Genomic DNA, 19981 nt, shown 5'->3' with positions numbered 1-19981 from the left:
GATGGCAGCGAACGATCAAATGGTGCATTTGGAGCCCCCGGATGCTGCGCTTCGGCCCAATCTTGTGTTGATCATTTTCACCCAGTGGTTTTCAACCAGCCTGCAGTGGAACTCTGGGCTTCTATGGGAGGTTATCAAATACTCCCTGGGAAAAAGTGGCAATGGCAGAAATTGTACCTAAGCATTTTATTACACCATTTTTATTATTTAATAGTATAAAAATAAATATTATGCTGTAATCTTATAAATTACATCATATATTATAAAAACCTGTTTATTTAAAAAAAAAAATTACTAGCAATGCCGCAGCAATACGTTTGTAAGTACATAGGATAAGTGTGCTGGGGTTTTATGTAGGTACAATAAATATTTTAAGGGCTTCACGGACTCATAATATATATTAAACCACTGATCTAATGGAACACCATATTTTAATAGATCTAATGTATAAATCATGTTGCTGGTAGCTCCATTATTACAGAATGACATGCGCTTGTACAGAGAGAAGGACAGATCTTGGCAATGTTCAAAAATAGAGATATGCTGACGTTCACGAATCAGGTGAAATTTGCCCCTTTGTATACAGCGTGCACATTATTTTTGCCAAATGTGAAACGTCCGTTTGCAGGTCACATGGCCCTCAATTCTGGTGAAAGTTAGCTAATTTGTAAAAAAAAAAAAAAAATGTGAGCACTGTCGTGATAATTTTATAAAAGCCGGAAATTGAAGAGAAATTCATGAAAAAAAATCCGCAAAGCACATTTGAAGAAATTGGCACAATTCTAGTTACGTAGGAAAGTAAAGTCCAGAAAAGGGATGGGGTTCAGCTGATCAGAACCTCCTAAACAGGTGATGCATCATGATGATTACCACTGGGACGGCATTTAATGGGGTAAGGCAGGCATCTGAGAGAGTGGTGAATATATGTGTAAGAGACGTGTGCAGAGGTACGCAATGGAGACCGTTTAAAGTGAAACTAAAATTAGGCTTTATTGCGCCTGTCCCTTTAACACAGCAAAACATTCAAAATAAGCCAAAGAAGAACCTACTCCGCTTTGGAGGATATCTACACATGTAGTTAAGCCCTCTCTAACTGGGTTGTTAGCTAAGCTAATTACCAGCCCAAATATATATATATATATATATATATATATATATATATATATATATATATATATATATATATATATATATATATATATATATATATATATATATATACCGGTATATATATATAGATATACACAGATATGTATCAGTCCTATAAGAAAGTCATATCTGTATCTTGTAGCTGTAGGGAAGGCTTCTCTGCTCTCCTGTGTCCACACCCTTGTGTGCTATAGCAATATCAGGATCCAGGTTTAGAAATATTGTCCCCTTTGTCTTGCTGTCAGCCTGCCGCTCAAGACATCTGTTGTTCCCCAGGTCAGCCCAGTTGTGGACTAGGGAATCCTTGGTTTGTCCTTCCTGGGTCAGCTCCAATTGTGAGCTCAGGAATCCTCCTCCTGTTTCTGGGAACAGGCTTTTTCTGGCAGAGTTCTGATTAGGCAGGTGGAGTTGGTTGATTGCTGGTGTGCAATTAACCAGCACACTGCTGGATCAGAGGCAAGTTTCTTAATAGGGATAAGTCCCTGTTACAATATGCTTAAGCACATAATGTATATTTCGCATAGTGAGACATCCAGCAGTACTCACAATGATGGCTGTAGTGCTGAGACATGGTACTTCTAAGGCAATATTAAGGACTGTATAATGAATATGTAGATCCAATGCCAGTCCCTTAAACCACCTTGGTGCGTGTCTGCTCTCCTCCTCGGTGCGTGCCTGCTGTCCTCCTCGGTGCGTGCCTGCTGTCCTCCTCGGTGCGTGCCTGCTGTCCTCCTCTGTGCGTGCCTGCTGTCCTCCTCTGTGCGTGCCTGCTCTCCTCCTCGGTGCGTGCCTGCTGTCCTCCTCGGTGCTTGCCTGCAGTCCTCCTCGGTGGTTGCCTGCTGTCCTCCTCGGTGCTTGCCTGCTGTCCTCCTTGGTGCTTGCCTGCTGTCCTCCTTGGTGCTTGCCTGCTGTCCTCCTCGGTACGTGCCTGCTGTCCTCCTCGGTGCGTGCCTGCTGTCCTCCTCGGTGTTTGCCTGCAGTCCTCCTTGGTGCTTGCCTGCTGTCCTCCTCGGTGCGTGCCTGCTGTCCTCCTCGGTGGTTGCCTGCTGTCCTCCTCGGTGCTTGCCTGCTGTCCTCCTCGGTGCTTGCCTGCTGTCCTCCTCGGTGCGTGCCTGCTGTCCTCCTCGGTGTTTGCCTGCTGTGCTCCTCGGTGCTTGCCTGCTCTCCTCCTCGGTGCTTGCCTGCTGTCCTCCTCGGTGCGTGCCTGCTCTCCCTCTCTGTGCGTGCCTGCTGTCCTCCTCGGTGCTTGCCTGCTGTACTCCTCGCTGTTTGCCTGCTGTCCTCCTCGGTGCGTGCCTGCTGTCCTCCTCGGTGCGTGCCTGCTCTCCTCCTCGGTGCTTGCCTGCTGTCCTACTCAGTGCTTGCCTGCTGTCCTCGGTGCGTGCCTGCTGTCCTCCTCGGTGCTTGCCTGCTGTCCTCCTCGCTGCTTGCCTGCTGTACTCCTCGGTGCGTGCCTGCTGTCCTCCTCGCTGCTTGCCTGCTCTCCTCCTCGGTGCTTGCCTGCTGTCCTCCTTGCTGCTTGCCTTCTGTCCTCCTCGGTGCATGCCTGCTGTCTTCCTCGGTGCGTGCCTGCTCTCCTCCTCTGTGCTTGCCTGCTCTCCTCCTCGGTGCGTGCCTGCTCTCCTCCTCGGTGCTTGCCTGCTGTCCTACTCGGTGCTTGCCTGCTGTCCTCGGTGCGTGCCTGCTGTCATCCTCTGGGCGTGCCTGCTGTCCTCCTCGGTGCGTGCCTGCTGTCCTCCTCGGTGCTTGCCTGCTCTCCTCCTCGGTGCGTGCCTGCTGTCCTCCTCGGTGCGTGCCTGCTCTCCTCCTCGGTGCTTGCCTGCTGTCATCCTCTGTGCTTGCCTGCTCTCCTCCTCGGTACGTGCCTGCTCTCCTCCTCGGTGTGTGCCTGCTCTCCTCCTCGGTGCGTGCCTGCTCTCCTCCTCGGTGCGTGCCTGCTCTCCTCCTCGGTGCGTGCCTGCTGTCCTCCCTGGTGCTTGCCTTCTGTCCTCCTCTGTGCATGCCTTCTGTCCTCCTCGGTGCGTGCCTGCTGTCCTCCTCGGTGCTTGCCTTCTGTCCTCCTCGGTGCTTGCCTGCTGTCCTCCTCAGTGCGTGCCTGCTCTCCTCCTCGGTGCGTGCCTGCTGTCCTCCCCGGTGCTTGCCTGCTGTCCTCCTCGCTGCTTGCCTTCTGTCCTCCTCTGGGCGTGCCTGCTGTCCTCCTCGGTGCTTGCCTTCTGTCCTCCTCGGTGCGTGCCTGCTCTCCTCCTCGTTGCTTGCCTGCTGTCCTCCTCGGTGCTTGCCTGCTGTCCTCCTCGGTGCGTGCCTGCTGTCATCCTCGGTGCTTGCCTGCTGTCATCCTCGGTGCTTGCCTGCTGTCCTTCTCGGTGCTTGCCTGCTGTCCTCCTCGGTGCGTGCCTGCTGTCATCCTCGGTGCTTGCCTGCTGTCCTCCTCGGTGCTTGCCTGCAGACCTCCTCGGTGCTTGCCTGCAGTCCTCCTCGGTGCGTGCCTGCTGTCCTCCTCGCTGCTTGCCTGCTGTCCTCCTCGGTGCGTGCCTGCTGTCATCCTCGGTGCTTGCCTGCTGTCATCCTCGGTGCTTGCCTGCTGTCCTCCTCGGTGCTTGCCTGCTGTCCTCCTCGGTGCGTGCCTGCTGTCATCCTCGGTGCTTGCCTGCTGTCCTCCTCGGTGCTTGCCTGCAGTCCTCCTCGGTGCTTGCCTGCAGTCCTCCTCGGTGCGTGCCTGCTGTCCTCCTCGCTGCTTGCCTGCAGTCCTCCTCGGTGCTTGCCTGCAGTCCTCCTCGGTGCATGCCTGCTGTCCTCCTCGCTGCTTGCCTGCTGTCCTCCTCGGTGCGTGCCTGCTGTCCTCCTCGGTGCTTGCCTGCTGTCCTCCTCGGTGCGTGCCTGCTGTCCTCCTCGGTGCTTGCCTGCTGTCCTCCTCGGTGCGTGCCTGCTGTCCTCCTCGGTGCTTGCCTGCTGTCCTCCTCGGTACGTGCCTGCTGTCCTCCTCGGTGCGTGCCTGCTGTCCTCCTCGGTGTTTGCCTGCAGTCCTCCTTGGTGCTTGCCTGCTGTCCTCCTCGGTGCGTGCCTGCTGTCCTCCTCGGTGGTTGCCTGCTGTCCTCCTCGGTGCTTGCCTGCTGTCCTCCTCGGTGCTTGCCTGCTGTCCTCCTCGGTGCGTGCCTGCTGTCCTCCTCGGTGTTTGCCTGCTGTGCTCCTCGGTGCTTGCCTGCTCTCCTCCTCGGTGCTTGCCTGCTGTCCTCCTCGGTGCGTGCCTGCTCTCCCTCTCTGTGCGTGCCTGCTGTCCTCCTCGGTGCTTGCCTGCTGTACTCCTCGCTGTTTGCCTGCTGTCCTCCTCGGTGCGTGCCTGCTGTCCTCCTCGGTGCGTGCCTGCTCTCCTCCTCGGTGCTTGCCTGCTGTCCTACTCAGTGCTTGCCTGCTGTCCTCGGTGCGTGCCTGCTGTCCTCCTCGGTGCTTGCCTGCTGTCCTCCTCGCTGCTTGCCTGCTGTACTCCTCGGTGCGTGCCTGCTGTCCTCCTCGCTGCTTGCCTGCTCTCCTCCTCGGTGCTTGCCTGCTGTCCTCCTTGCTGCTTGCCTTCTGTCCTCCTCGGTGCATGCCTGCTGTCTTCCTCGGTGCGTGCCTGCTCTCCTCCTCTGTGCTTGCCTGCTCTCCTCCTCGGTGCGTGCCTGCTCTCCTCCTCGGTGCTTGCCTGCTGTCCTACTCGGTGCTTGCCTGCTGTCCTCGGTGCGTGCCTGCTGTCATCCTCTGGGCGTGCCTGCTGTCCTCCTCGGTGCGTGCCTGCTGTCCTCCTCGGTGCTTGCCTGCTCTCCTCCTCGGTGCGTGCCTGCTGTCCTCCTCGGTGCGTGCCTGCTCTCCTCCTCGGTGCTTGCCTGCTGTCATCCTCTGTGCTTGCCTGCTCTCCTCCTCGGTACGTGCCTGCTCTCCTCCTCGGTGTGTGCCTGCTCTCCTCCTCGGTGCGTGCCTGCTCTCCTCCTCGGTGCGTGCCTGCTCTCCTCCTCGGTGCGTGCCTGCTGTCCTCCCTGGTGCTTGCCTTCTGTCCTCCTCTGTGCATGCCTTCTGTCCTCCTCGGTGCGTGCCTGCTGTCCTCCTCGGTGCTTGCCTTCTGTCCTCCTCGGTGCTTGCCTGCTGTCCTCCTCAGTGCGTGCCTGCTCTCCTCCTCGGTGCGTGCCTGCTGTCCTCCCCGGTGCTTGCCTGCTGTCCTCCTCGCTGCTTGCCTTCTGTCCTCCTCTGGGCGTGCCTGCTGTCCTCCTCGGTGCTTGCCTTCTGTCCTCCTCGGTGCGTGCCTGCTCTCCTCCTCGTTGCTTGCCTGCTGTCCTCCTCGGTGCTTGCCTGCTGTCCTCCTCGGTGCGTGCCTGCTGTCATCCTCGGTGCTTGCCTGCTGTCATCCTCGGTGCTTGCCTGCTGTCCTTCTCGGTGCTTGCCTGCTGTCCTCCTCGGTGCGTGCCTGCTGTCATCCTCGGTGCTTGCCTGCTGTCCTCCTCGGTGCTTGCCTGCAGACCTCCTCGGTGCTTGCCTGCAGTCCTCCTCGGTGCGTGCCTGCTGTCCTCCTCGCTGCTTGCCTGCTGTCCTCCTCGGTGCGTGCCTGCTGTCATCCTCGGTGCTTGCCTGCTGTCATCCTCGGTGCTTGCCTGCTGTCCTCCTCGGTGCTTGCCTGCTGTCCTCCTCGGTGCGTGCCTGCTGTCATCCTCGGTGCTTGCCTGCTGTCCTCCTCGGTGCTTGCCTGCAGTCCTCCTCGGTGCTTGCCTGCAGTCCTCCTCGGTGCGTGCCTGCTGTCCTCCTCGCTGCTTGCCTGCAGTCCTCCTCGGTGCTTGCCTGCAGTCCTCCTCGGTGCATGCCTGCTGTCCTCCTCGCTGCTTGCCTGCTGTCCTCCTCGGTGCGTGCCTGCTGTCCTCCTCGGTGCTTGCCTGCTGTCCTCCTCGGTGCGTGCCTGCTGTCCTCCTCGGTGCTTGCCTGCTGTCCTCCTCGGTGCTTGCCTGCTGTCCTCCTCTGTACGTGCTCAACTCCAGTCCTCAAGCCCCCCCAGCAGGGCAGGTTTTCATGATATCCCTGCTTCAGCACAGGTGGCTCAATCATTTTTTTGACTGAGCCTCTGATTTAGCCACCTGTGCTGGAGCTGGGATATCATCATCAACATCATCATCATCATTTATATTGTACGTGATCACACGCCTCCAATTAAGGGCGCATCACAATACTTTACAGTCAGTTTTAGAACAACTACAATTAAATACAATTATTTTGCTACAGAAGAGACAGACAGGGTAAAAAACAGAGTTAGCATACAATAATATACCTGGCGCTCACCCAATATCCACAGTCATAGTAACCCAGGTGCATAAGGGAAATGTTATAGCTAGATATACAAAATTGGGTGAAGAATCCCTTTTTAATTACACTCATGGAAGGTGTGTGTGTGTGGGGGGATAATGTGATCCAGGGTGCAAATACTTCCTCGAGGCCATTCAGTTGTAATCATGGGCAATAAAAATCAAATAATAAACTTTTATTACATCAAAATGTAGGACGCAGGGTGTGAGGGTATTTATACAGATGTTTGAGTTAAAATACTGATGGGCGTGCGGTGGTGCAGAGTAGCAGGTACTCTGTCTATAAATAATAAACAGACAGGGATAGCCACACAAGGAGTTAGTACTCCCTGAACAAACCTCACTCCACAAGCTGAGACATTTCTAGGAGTCAATGTATAAGGCTGCGGCCATAGTGCAGGAGACGGTGCGAGCAACGTAGCTCGCGCCGAAAACAAACACTAGGACGCCAATGTTTTTGTCTATGGTGCGCAGGCACGTGCACAAGCGCGACGAGAAGACCAGTGCTTGGCGCTTCAACCAAGTTTGAATTTCCTACACGGCGGCCGGGTCACGTGAGTGGTTCACCCAATGAGGGCAAACCAGCTCCGTGATGTCACGGCCGCGCCCCGACACGCCTCCCCGCTGCCTCTGCCTGCAGGACACATCTCTCCTGCTGCAGGTGAGCGTGACGCTGCGCCAACGTGCGCATGCACGCATTTACTATGGCCGCGGCCTAAGGCTATACGATCCTTGCATTGAGTAGAATATATCAGATATATTATTGATACAAGGCACAAAATAGTAGTAGATAAATAGAAACTGTTGCCAATTGGCAAGTATGTCTACAATTCAGAAGCAGGATACTAGCAGACTCCAATGCCTTCATATACACTGCAGTGTTATGTGGTGACACATATGTATCAGGACATAATTGACACGGTTGTTTGAACCACACGATTGTTGGCTGATAATTAACTAGCAGTACGTGTAAATAACATCAAATCCTGAAATACCTGGTGCAACATATAATGGGGTTGTAAAAATAAACCCAAAGTTAGTGTAGGGTGTATATGAATGGCGTTTAAATAGTCAGGACATGTATACTCCAAGCCATTAATTCACATATTACAGGCTTAATTAGTCTGAATGGAGGAGGTTTGTATACTATCCTATACCCTCACCAGACCTGACCTGGTGTCTGTCATGCAGGGTTTAGGTATATCCAGACCTAAATTAGGTAACTACAGGACCTGCTTGCGTTGTGTTCAAATAGCGAAAGGAGAAACATGGCTCAGTAAAAGGTAGAAAACAAACGCCATTAAACCTGGTGTTCGCGTCCTCCTAGTCAGCTTGCAGCACCCCTGCTCCACCACCCACGTCAGTGATGACGGCACTTAAAGCCCTCCCTCCCTCCCTACATTTTGATGTAATAAAAGTTTATTATTTTATTTTTATTGCTCATGATTCAAACTGAATGGCCGCGAGGGAGTATTTGCACCTGGATCACATTATCCCCACACACACACACACACACGTACCTTCCATGAGTGTAATTAAAAAAGGGATTCTTTCTGGATGAATATTCTTCTTCACCCAATTTTGTATATATATTTAAAAAAAAGAGTTATAATAAATGGTTGGATTAAAGGAACAAAGGTTATGCACATTCAGTCTACAGATATTCAATGGACAGTCTGAGATATGATTATGGGCATAAGTAACATTTACAGACAGGATTAAAATTGTATTAGAAGAGGTAGGATAGACGTTCAATGTGTTTAGAAGAGGCCCTGCCTTATAAGGAGCTTACAATCTATAGGCAGGGTATGTTGACATTGGGTACAGGGGATGAGAGGGTTGGTGGGTATCGGAAGCAATAGACCAGCTGTAACATTACCAAACGGCGACACCCTTCGGCGACACCTTTGGGGCGACTCCGGTGTTATGTGCCAGAGATTCCTTGTGGAAATGAAAAAAGCAGCATGGCAACACACACTACCTCAATCAGACATGCGGGGGGTGGGGGGGCTGATGGACTCCATGGGATCTTTGAAGTGGCTTTTGTCCTCATGTTGACCTGACGCTGGCTTGGTGGACAGGGGCAGTGGGGAGCCTCTTCTTTGGGAAGACGCTTTTGGGACGACTCCGGTGTTATATCCCAGAGATTCTTTGTGGAAATCCTGAAAACCTGACGTGCAGGGGGGGGGGGGGGGGGCTTGTGGACTGGAGTTGAGCACCCCTGGGCCTTGTAGATGCACTAAACCCTGTTAAGCTACTTATTGTGCCATTAACCTAAGTTAACGTCACATTAACAGTAACACTGTATCCTCAAAGAACAATAAAGTAAGGCTTAGTGTCCTGTAAAGAGCATAGTGTTAACTACAACAAAACTTGGTGATAATGACATGCAACCGGTGTGCAAACGAAGGATTATGATATTATCTCTGAGTACTATCTTCTAAAGTCCACTTAAGTTAATGTGGGAACTTAGCATTACATTGTTTAAGTCACAGCTAAACTTGGCGTTACGAACATCCAGACATTGAAATGCGGCTTTGTGTCTGGATGGATGTACAGGTAGTCCTCGTTATCCAACGTTTCACTTTACAACGAATGGCGTATCCAACGCTTTACAATGCAACCCTAAGGGCCGTTTTTCAATGCCGGAATGCGCTATCCCAGTGTTTCCCAAACTGTGCAGGGCGCCGCGGCTTGGCTAGAGGGGCGCCGCGATCAGGGCCGCCAGCAGCGGGAAACAAGGGCTGCTACAGTAGTTAACTTAAAAAAAAAAAAAAAAAACCTCCGAGGAGAAGCAGAGGAGCGGTCACGTGACCGCTCCCATCCAATGGGGCTGCAGCCTGCCCGGCATTGCAACTACAGAGCCACCAGACAGAGGCAGCTCCAAGGTGTGTGTGTGTGTGTGTGTGTGTGTGTGTGTGTGTGTGTGTGTGTGTGTGTGTGTGTGTGTGTGTGTGTGTGTGTGTGTGTGTGTGTGTGTGTGTGTGTGTGTGTGAAAAACGGGCTGCATGGTGTGTGTGTGTGTGTGTGTGTGTGTGTGTGTGTATATATATATATATATATATATATATATATATATATATATATGTGTATGTGTGGTGTATATATATGTATGTGTGGTGTGTGATGTGTGTGATGTGTGTGCGTGTGAATATATTTATCAAAGTTGCACAATGTTAATAAATAATTTATTCTCACATGTCTTTTTTTTTTAATTTTTAAAATATTATATAATATACATACACACAGGTTCTCCAGTGACACACAAACACACAGACCACTTCAAAGTGACACACACACACACACACACACACACACACACTGACAGCTACCAAGTGCCCCCCCACACAGTGACACCCGCCTCCCAAGCGCGCTTGCTGTCTCCTCTGCCAGGACAGCAAAAAGCTCCTGGTAGAGCGAGCGGCAGCAAGCAAAAGCGAAGCAGCAGCACCTAAGCGCTTACTATGTCCCAGGCCGGAGGAACTATAGCCGCGCTGATTACAGATGCAGGGGCTTTGTGCATGTGTTCAGCGCGGCTCAGCGACGCTGAGTGCCCGACGCTGAGAGAGGGAGGCCCGGCGCGCACGCTGGAGGAGCAGCACCGGGAGGCAGATGTCTCCCAGTAGCACTGCAGCCTCACACCCCCCCTCCCTCCCCGCAGCACACCGGCCCTCCCTCGCCGCAGCACACCGGCCCTCCCTCCCCGCAGCACCCCGGCCCTCCCTCCCTGCAGCACACCGGCCCTCCCCCACGTGGCACAGGCCCCCGCAGCACTGACCTCCCCCGTGCAGAGACCGGGCCGTTTAGCCATACCCTCCTCCACCCCCCCGTATCTGTGTGTATTTATTTGTGTGTGTGTGTGTTTGTGTGTGTGTGTGTCTGTGTGTGTGTGTGTGTGTGTGTATTTATTTGTGTGTGTGTGTATTTGTGTGTGTGTGTGTGTGTGTGTATTTTTATGTGTGTGTGTGTGTGTCTGTGTGCAGGGAGCTGCCTGCACGGATCTCATGCCTTTCCTCCCTCCCTGAGAGAGAGTGTGAGAGAGAGAGAGAGTGTCTCTGAGAGTGAGAGAGAAAGAGAGAGTGTCTGTCTGAGAGAGGTAGAGTGTCTGTCTGAGAGAGTGAGAGTGTCTGTCTGTGAGAGAGAGTGTCCGTCTGTCTGTGAGAGAGAGAGAGACAGTGAGGTCAGAGACGGAGAGAGACAGTGAGGAGAGAGAGAGAGAGAGGTCAGAGAGAGAGAGAGAGAGTGAGGTCAGAGAGAGAGAGAGTGAGGTCAAAGAGAGAGAGAGAGTGAGGTCAGAGAGAGAGAGAGAGAGGTCAGAGAGAGTGAGGTCAGAGAGAGAGAGACTGAGGTCAGAGAGAGAGGTCAGGGAGAGAGAGTGAGGTCAGATAGAGAGAGTGAGGTCAGAGAGAGAGAGAGTGAGGTCAGAGAGAGAGAGTGAGTTTAGAGAGAGAGAGAGTGAGGTCAGAGAGAGAGAGAGTGAGGTCAGAGAGAGAGAGAGTGAGGTCAGAGAGAGAGAGTGAGGTCAGAGAGAGAGAGTGAGGTCAGAGAGAGAGAGTGAGGTCAGAGAGAGAGAGAGTGAGGTCAGAGAGAGAGAGAGAGGTCAGAGAGAGAGAGAGAGAGAGAGGTCAGAGAGAGAGAGAGAGTGAGGTCAGAGAGAGAGTGAGGTCAGAGAGAGAGAGAGAGAGAGAGAGAGTGAGGTCAGAGAGAGAGAGTGAGGTCAGAGAGAGAGAGAGTGAGGTCAGAGAGAGAGAGAGAGTGAGGTCAGAGAGAGAGAGAGAGAGAGAGTGAGGTCAGAGAGAGAGAGAGAGAGTGAGGTCAGAGAGAGAGAGAGTGAGGTCAGAGAGAGAGAGAGAGAGTGAGGTCAGAGAGAGAGAGAGAGTGAGGTCAGAGAGAGAGAGAGAGTGAGGTCAGAGAGAGAGAGAGTGAGGTCAGAGAGAGAGAGTGAGGTCAGAGAGAGAGAGTGAGGTCAGAGAGAGAGGTCAGAGAGAGAGGTCAGAGAGAGAGAGAGTGAGGTCAGAGAGAGAGAGAGAGAGAGAGAGTGAGGTCAGAGAGAGAGTGTGAGGTCAGAGAGAGAGAGAGAGAGAGAGTGAGGTCAGAGAGAGAGAGAGTGAGGTCAGAGAGAGAGAGAGAGAGAGTGAGGTCAGAGAGAGAGAGAGTGAGGTCAGAGAGAGAGAGAGTGAGGTCAGAGAGAGAGAGTGAGGTCAGAGAGAGAGAGTGAGGTCAGAGAGAGAGAGAGTGAGGTCAGAGAGAGAGAGAGTGAGGTCAGAGAGAGAGAGTGAGGTCAGAGAGAGAGAGAGAGAGAGAGAGAGTGAGGTCAGAGAGAGAGAGAGTGAGGTCAGAGAGAGAGAGAGAGAGTGAGGTCAGAGAGAGAGAGAGAGTGAGGTCAGAGAGAGAGAGTGAGGTCAGAGAGAGAGAGAGAGTGAGGTCAGAGAGAGAGTGAGGTCAGAGAGTGAATGAGGTCAGAGAGAGAGTGAGGTCAGAGAGAGAGTGAGGTCAGAGAGAGTGAGGTCAGAGAGAGAGGTCAGAGAGAGAGAGAGAGTGAGGTCAGAGAGAGAGAGAGTGAGGTCAGAGAGAGTGAGGTCAGAGAGAGTGAGGTCAGGGAGAGTGAGGTCAGAGAGAGTGAGGTCAGAGAGAGTGAGGTCAGAGAGAGTGAGGTCAGAGAGAGTGAGGTCAGAGAGAGAGAGAGAGTGAGGTCAGAGAGAGAGAGAGAGAGAGAGAGAGAGTGAGGTCAGAGAGAGAGAGAGAGTGAGGTCAGAGAGAGAGAGAGAGAGTGAGGTCAGAGAGAGAGAGAGAGTGAGGTCAGAGAGAGAGTGAGGTCAGAGAGAGAGTGAGGTCAGAGAGAGAGTGAGGTCAGAGAGAGAGTGAGGTCAGAGAGAGAGAGAGATGTCTGAGAGAGAGAGAGATGTCTGAGAGAGAGTGAGGTCAGAGAGAGAGAGTGAGGTCAGAGAGAGAGAGTGAGGCACTGCAGCCTCACACCCCCCCTCCCTCCCCGCAGCACACCGGCCCTCCCTCGCCGCAGCACACCGGCCCTCCCTCCCCGCAGCACCCCGGCCCTCCCTCCCTGCAGCACACCGGCCCTCCCCCACGTGGCACAGGCCCCCACAGCACTGACCTCCCCCGTGCAGAGACCGGGCCGTTTAGCCATACCCTCCTCCACCCCCCCGTATCTGTGTGTATTTATTTGTGTGTGTGTGTGTGTGTGTGTGTCTGTGTGTGTGTGTGTGTGTGTGTGTATTTATTTGTGTGTGTGTGTATTTGTGTGTGTGTGTGTGTGTGTGTATTTTTATGTGTGTGTGTGTGTGTCTGTGTGCAGGGAGCTGCCTGCACGGATCTCATGCCTTTCCTCCCTCCCTGAGAGAGAGTGTGAGAGAGAGAGAGAGTGTCTCTGAGAGAGTGAGAGAGAAAGAGAGAGTGTCTGTCTGAGAGAGGTAGAGTGTCTGTCTGAGAGAGTGAGAGTGTCTGTCTGTGAGAGAGAGTGTCCGTCTGTCTGTGAGAGAGAGAGAGACAGTGAGGTCAGAGACAGTGAGGAGAGAGAGAGAGAGAGGTCAGAGAGAGAGAGAGAGTGAGGTCAGAGAGAGAGAGAGTGAGGTCAAAGAGAGAGAGAGAGTGAGGTCAGAGAGAGAGAGAGGTCAGAGAGAGTGAGGTCAGAGAGAGAGAGAGACTGAGGTCAGAGAGAGAGGTCAGGGAGAGAGAGTGAGGTCAGATAGAGAGAGTGAGGTCAGAGAGAGAGAGAGTGAGGTCAGAGAGAGAGTGAGTTTAGAGAGAGAGAGAGTGAGGTCAGAGAGAGAGAGAGTGAGGTCAGAGAGAGAGAGAGTGAGGTTAGAGAGAGAGAGAGTGAGGTCAGAGAGAGAGAGAGAGGTCAGAGAGAGAGAGTGAGGTCAGAGAGAGAGAGAGAGAGTGAGGTCAGAGAGAGAGAGAGAGGTCAGAGAGAGAGAGAGAGAGAGAGAGAGAGGTCAGAGAGAGAGAGAGAGTGAGGTCAGAGAGAGAGTGAGGTCAGAGAGAGAGAGAGAGTGAGGTCAGAGAGAGAGAGTGAGGTCAGAGAGAGAGAGAGTGAGGTCAGAGAGAGAGAGAGAGTGAGGTCAGAGAGAGAGAGAGAGAGAGTGAGGTCAGAGAGAGAGAGAGAGTGAGGTCAGAGAGAGAGAGAGTGAGGTCAGAGAGAGAGAGAGAGTGAGGTCAGAGAGAGAGAGAGAGTGAGGTCAGAGAGAGAGAGAGAGTGAGGTCAGAGAGAGAGAGTGAGGTCAGAGAGAGAGAGTGAGGTCAGAGAGAGAGGTCAGAGAGAGAGAGAGTGAGGTCAGAGAGAGAGAGAGAGAGAGAGAGAGTGAGGTCAGAGAGAGAGAGTGAGGTCAGAGAGAGAGAGAGAGAGAGAGAGAGTGAGGTCAGAGAGAGAGAGAGTGAGGTCAGAGAGAGAGAGAGAGTGAGGTCAGAGAGAGAGAGAGTGAGGTCAGAGAGAGAGAGAGTGAGGTCAGAGAGAGAGAGTGAGGTCAGAGAGAGAGAGTGAGGTCAGAGAGAGAGAGTGAGGTCAGAGAGAGAGAGAGTGAGGTCAGAGAGAGAGAGAGTGAGGTCAGAGAGAGAGGTCAGAGAGAGAGGTCAGAGAGAGAGAGAGTGAGGTCAGAGAGAGAGAGTGAGGTCAGAGAGAGAGAGAGAGAGAGAGAGAGTGAGGTCAGAGAGAGAGAGAGAGTGAGGTCAGAGAGAGAGAGAGAGAGAGTGAGGTCAGAGAGAGAGAGAGAGTGAGGTCAGAGAGAGAGAGTGAGGTCAGAGAGAGAGAGAGAGTGAGGTCAGAGAGAGAGTGAGGTCAGAGAGAGAGTGAGGTCAGAGAGAGAGTGAGGTCAGAGAGAGAGTGAGGTCAGAGAGAGAGTGAGGTCAGAGAGAGTGAGGTCAGAGAGAGAGGTCAGAGAGAGAGAGAGAGTGAGGTCAGAGAGAGAGAGAGTGAGGTCAGAGAGAGTGAGGTCAGAGAGAGTGAGGTCAGGGAGAGTGAGGTCAGAGAGAGTGAGGTCAGAGAGAGTGAGGTCAGAGAGAGTGAGGTCAGAGAGAGTGAGGTCAGAGAGAGTGAGGTCAGAGAGAGAGAGAGAGTGAGGTCAGAGAGAGAGAGAGAGAGAGAGAGTGAGGTCAGAGAGAGAGAGAGAGTGAGGTCAGAGAGAGAGAGAGAGTGAGGTCAGAGAGAGAGAGAGAGTGAGGTCAGAGAGAGAGAGAGAGAGAGAGAGTGAGGTCAGAGAAAGAGAGAGAGAGGTCAGAGAAAGAGAGAGAGTGAGGTCAGAGAGAGAGAGAGAGAGAGAGAGTGAGGTCAGAGAAAGAGAGAGAGAGGTCAGAGAAAGAGAGAGAGAGAGGTCAGAGAGAGAGAGAGTGAGGTCAGAGAGTGAGAGTGTGTGAGAGTGTCTGAGAGAGACACCAACTGCGCACTGCAACTGTTAGGTATGTATATACACCTTTGTTTTTACTTTGGTGGCCGCGTAAAAATCCTGATCGCCTTGAAAAAATTCTGATTGCCTTGGGGAGCCTTGAACCGAAAAAGTTTGGGAACCACTGCGTTATCCAATAAGGAGATAAGGTGACCTGCCCCAAAGTCACAAGGGAAGCGACACTGAGATTCAAACCATGTTCACCTACTTCAAAGGCAGTAACTTTACCACTGAGCTACTCCATCAGCCCGTCTCTTTCTGGGGATGGGTAGAGGGAACAAGGTGGGTGTCTGCAACTCTTCCTCGTGACACTGCAAGGTGAGAAGGGAACGTGTCAGTGGTGGTCAGGAGAAGACCTTTTCAGCAGGTTCCTCTTTTATACCTTACTACTGAACCCGCTTGTTATTTTAATGCTATTTCTTTGGCTCACTTTTTGCACAAATATATGTTGCATTCACACTAAATAGCAATAGAGAGGCACATGCTAAATAAATATATCTTTATACAAGATAGAACCTATTTAGCCCTTATAATAAATAGACATAGTGATTTCTTTAGTAGTGTGGGGTGCAATATAGCAAGTAATAATAATACATTTTTTTATATAGTGCCAACCATGTGTGCATCACTTTACAGTAGAAGCATAGGGGCAATGTAACCCATGCAGTGCCCTATGTATATGCAGGGCCCTATGTATATGCAGTGCCCTATGTATATGCAGGGCCCAATGTATATGCAGGGCCCTATGTATATGCAGGGCCCTATGTATATGCAGGGCCCTATGTATATGCAGGGCCCTATGTATATGCAGGGCCCTATGTATATGCAGGGCCCTATGTATATGCAGGGCCCTATGTATATGCAGGGCCCTATGTATATGCAGGGCTCTATGTATACGCAGGGCCCTATGTATATGCAGGGCCGGCTTGATGGTGGTGCTATCAGTGGCACTGGACTGAGCCTCAATGGCTACAAAGGCCCCCGACGCTCTTCCCCACAACAATTAAACTGATTGTCGGAGAGTGCAAGGGGCCTCTGTAACACTCTTACCGTCTCCTGCGCGATCTCTTGCTGTCGTATCCCTGCTCATGTCGCCGCGATGTCCAATGGCGTCGCGTTGCCATGACAATGGGACGCCGCATGACATTACGTGGTGTTCCGTTGTTATGGCAAAGTGACACCATTTGACGTTGCGGGGCGTCGTGAGGCGGGATGCTGACAGCAAGTCGTCGCGCAGGAGAAGGTAAGAAGCCCCGCACCGCTGCCCTGCACCAAGCCCCGCAATTTTACTAGCGGGCCCCGACTGTAAGTCAGAGGTCGCAAACGGCAGTCCTCAAGGGCCACCAACAGGTCAAGTTTTCAGAATATCCCTGCTTCAGCACAGGTGGTTCAATCTGCTGAAGCAGGGATATCCTGAAAACCTGACCTATTGGTGGCCCTTGAAGACTGGAGTTGGCCACCTCCGGTGTACGTCCTGACGGCCGGCACACCAGTGGCCTTTGTGACGTAACCTGTCACCACGCACGTTTTGTAGGGTTAGATCCGCGCTCAGTTGGAGCATTCCCCCGCGATCTGCCGACATCACCGCAATGACGTCACGTTTATGTGATCACCGAGGAGCGATGACAGGGACAGGACACGCCGACGCAGATGGGGGTCAGAATATAGTCCTCCGTGGCAGTGAATGTGGCTAAAACTTACCCCCTAGGAAAAAGTGACAGAAGAATACGTGAGAGAGTTAATGCATTCCGTGGCAATAATTCCGAGAGGCCTCCAGCTCACTGCATGAAACTGAAGGAGCGCTTAGATAAGGTTACAACTTGTTAAGCCTGATCATGTTCAGGGACGCGGCTGGAAGGAGAGATAAGGAGCAGCGTGGCTGCAAGTCGCAGTTGTGTGAATTATAATGATGGTATTTAATCCCTTAGCTCCCGCGGGGCAGTTTTCTCTCCTGTGTTCCACAGTAATACGTTTGCATTCTACAAGACTCTTTGCACTGTGTTACACGCAGCAATGGGCTGGCACCCAAGGTGTTAACTAACAATGTCATTTTCCATTATTTTGTTCCTGTTTGCATCTTAAAGGTGGCAGCTAAATGATAGCATTTGAACAGATATTACTTTCATCTTGGTGCCGTGTGAGTGCAAATATAAGATGTACTTTACTAATGCTGGCAGTTTGAGGATTGTTTCATTTGATAAATCCTCTAGGGCCGAAGCCGCCAGTAACTTCTCACACACGGACACATTCAGTACACACACATGTAAATGATTGACGATCTACATTTGTTTAAAACAAAAACGCTGCATGTATTGTATTGCATGTAAGACATTATAGTGTGTGTCCTAATGTGTGTTTTTTTCTTATCTTCCCGTCTTGTTTACCAGGTAAAATGGATGATGTATTGGATCATATTTGCACTTTTCATGACAGTAGAAACATTCACAGATATTTTTCTATGTTGGTGAGTACATCGTTATTGAAAGTTGTGAAGAGGGGTGTGAGAAGGAAGAAGCTTTTTTATCCCGGAGGAGCGCTGCCTGCGTTTCACCTTCGCTAACATTTTGCCTGCGCTGGTTTTTTCATGTTGTACTCCATGGCTGCCAGGACAAACCTGTATCACTCACAGCGACTCTGATTATCTTTGTCTATGAGAACTCACTTTCATTTTCAGTTGTGGCTTTGAACTATAAGGCATTTAACCATCTAGGCTGTTTATTAATCCCCAGTTTGGTTTCCTATTACCGGCTTTCAGTGATTTAACATTCTTAATTCTAAAGTTTTTTTTCTTTTTTTGAAATGTTCCATAAATACAAATATCACTTGTGAGCACATTCACATGTCTGCGACATTGCTTTTCCCCACTATCTCTTAGGATACAGTGCTTCTACTGCAGCCAGGGATTCTGGGTAATGACATGCAAATGAGCACACAGTGTAAACTTTTGCTATCATGCCTACAAAATGCATTAAATGCCCAGAGTTCTGTCAAAGTCATGTTAGAAAGTGAGTCAAATCCACCCCCCCCCCCCCCAATGTGCCTGTGTTTCTGGTTGCAATACCTTTTATTAGAAAAATATAAGACTGAATGTATGTTGTTTGGACATAAACTTTGAAGACCGGACAAGTCTCTCTTCTAGACGTACAGTAAAGTAAGCTATCGCCTCCAGCAATGATTGTGTTATTACGGGAATGGTACGGTGATACAGTAACTGCCGGTGTGCAATGTATTCAGTGACCAGGAGCTTTTTTATTGTGCATGTTTTAGGTTTCCATTCTACTACGAGTTGAAAATAGCCTTTGTGGCCTGGCTGCTGTCCCCTTACACAAAGGGATCTAGTCTTCTCTATCGGAAATTTGTTCACCCAACGCTGTCTTCAAAAGAAAAGGTACGTTATTGGATGTTACATTTCTCCCATCTTCATATGTCAACAAGGCAGAGGCCCACATGTATATTTTGGACCTGTGACATTCGCCGTTTTTTTGTACCAAGTCATGGTCCACAATAATGACCATGTGTGGCGGTGAAGGGGTTAACTGGGCTTGTAATAAAGTTCAGGCCCACTTGGTTAACCCTGACTCGTGTGTTAGGGTCTTAGAGTGTCAGCTCTGGGACCCAGATGTCAAAAATGTATTACTGCAACTGTATACTGATTTTGCGACATTAAAGAATGATGTGATTTTATTTCCTTTCCGGGGATGCTGGGATCGGGAGATTTCTAGGCTGTAAGTTTCAGGGTGGGTTTGGTGGAGAACGTCTTTGCAGAATGCGTCTATGTAGCGGGGTTCCGGGTTATGGGATACCCCAAAAGTTGTATACGGAGATTGAGTGATATCCTCTGATACTGCTAAGCGCATTACTCCGCCAACCTTGTACCCTGAAAATGCTCTTACGACTCACAGCCAGAGTCCCTGCTGCAGCATCTTCCAGACAACGTAAATGGGTATGAAGGGGTTAAAAGATATCTGCAGGTATACACAGAGTCCTTAGTATAGCATGGGGCTCCCCTGTATAGCAGAGGTACCCCCATACTGTACATGCCCAGGTATCCTGAGTCTAGAGTAGGGGTTCAGGAAGGTGCTCACGCTAAGGTTATGAAGCTGAGCAGATTTGCAGTGTTTAAAAGTATGTTTCTAATGTGTGCCAGGAATGAGGCTAGTGATTTGTAGGGCTTTCTAAGTTATAGGCTCTGGAAGGCACAGATGGTTACTAGGCTCGGCTCCGGTGTGTCTGTCCAGGGGCCATACTTGAAAGGGCTCAGAGATGCCTAGGTGTGAGGCCATATGGGCCCTGCAATTATTATAGAGCACCCATATCCTGGCATGAAACAAGGCAACCTAACACCCTTTGCTGTGGAGCCTCGCACCGTGGGGGGGGGGGGGGCAAGGGGCTGAGGGGGCTATTTCACCTGCCCGGGGAAAAGGCTCAGGGGTGGGAAACCCTGTATGAGTGTTTTAGATTGGTCGTTATGTGGTTGCTAAGGTTTTTTGATTGGGCTGCAGGTTTTCTGGGACCTGGACACCAGAGGTTTGAAAAGCCCTGACACAGGTCAGATTCTTCCGTTCTAAGTGTTCTAAGAGATCCATCTAAGAGTTTCCTCAGTTCCATCTTGTGTGATTCACCTGAGATTCAGTCCCATTGGAGAAGTGGCCTGGAATATTTTGCTGTGTGTTTGCAATTAGGAACGATTAGTTTTGTTATCCCAGTTTTCCAAAGTAAGTGTGTCTTTTTACTGTATTTTTGTGTAACCTAGTTGTGTGCGTTCATTAGGTGAATAAACGCAAATTATTTTTATCTCTCTGCTTGCTCAATCAATGATCCCGGTAATTAAAAGTTGTAATAAGCTGGTCTTACCGTGACACCATGTCTGTATGTATAATATTATTTATATAGCGCCAACATTGTACAAGGATAGAACTGGGTTTGAAGCAGGGGAGCCTGCTCCTTGTGACCTTGGGCAAGTCACTTTATCTCCTGCGCCTCAGCCACGAAAAAATAGATTGTAAGCTCTGCGGGGCAAAGACTTGTGTCTGCAAAAATTATATGTACCGCGCTGTGTATGTACACTGTCAGTGCTATAAAGAAAAAAAACATTAGCATTATTAATATGGATAAGCG

The 19981-nt window shown here is 51.0% G+C and overlaps 1 protein-coding gene across 8 annotated transcripts in view; it reads left to right on the top strand.

Moving 5' to 3' along the window:
* The window catches only part of REEP1 (receptor accessory protein 1), a 112354-nt gene that overhangs the window by 21428 nt on the left and 70945 nt on the right, over positions 1–19981 (top strand). For all 8 annotated transcript variants that reach the window (XR_012788178.1, XR_012788180.1, XM_075571701.1 and 5 more), the window contains exons 3-4: positions 17251–17327; positions 18131–18251. Coding sequence is in view for 6 of the 8 variants with exons in the window: in XM_075571701.1 (XP_075427816.1) it covers positions 17251–17327; positions 18131–18251 (198 nt within the window). In the remaining 2 variants the exon portion in view is untranslated. The remainder of the gene's footprint in view (positions 1–17250; positions 17328–18130; positions 18252–19981) is intronic.

Source organism: Ascaphus truei, chromosome 1 (genome assembly GCF_040206685.1).
Source record: "Ascaphus truei isolate aAscTru1 chromosome 1, aAscTru1.hap1, whole genome shotgun sequence".
Lineage (NCBI taxonomy): Eukaryota > Metazoa > Chordata > Amphibia > Anura > Ascaphidae > Ascaphus > Ascaphus truei.
Note: the sequence above shows the minus strand (reverse complement) of the source record. Positions and strands in the feature narration are given on the sequence as shown.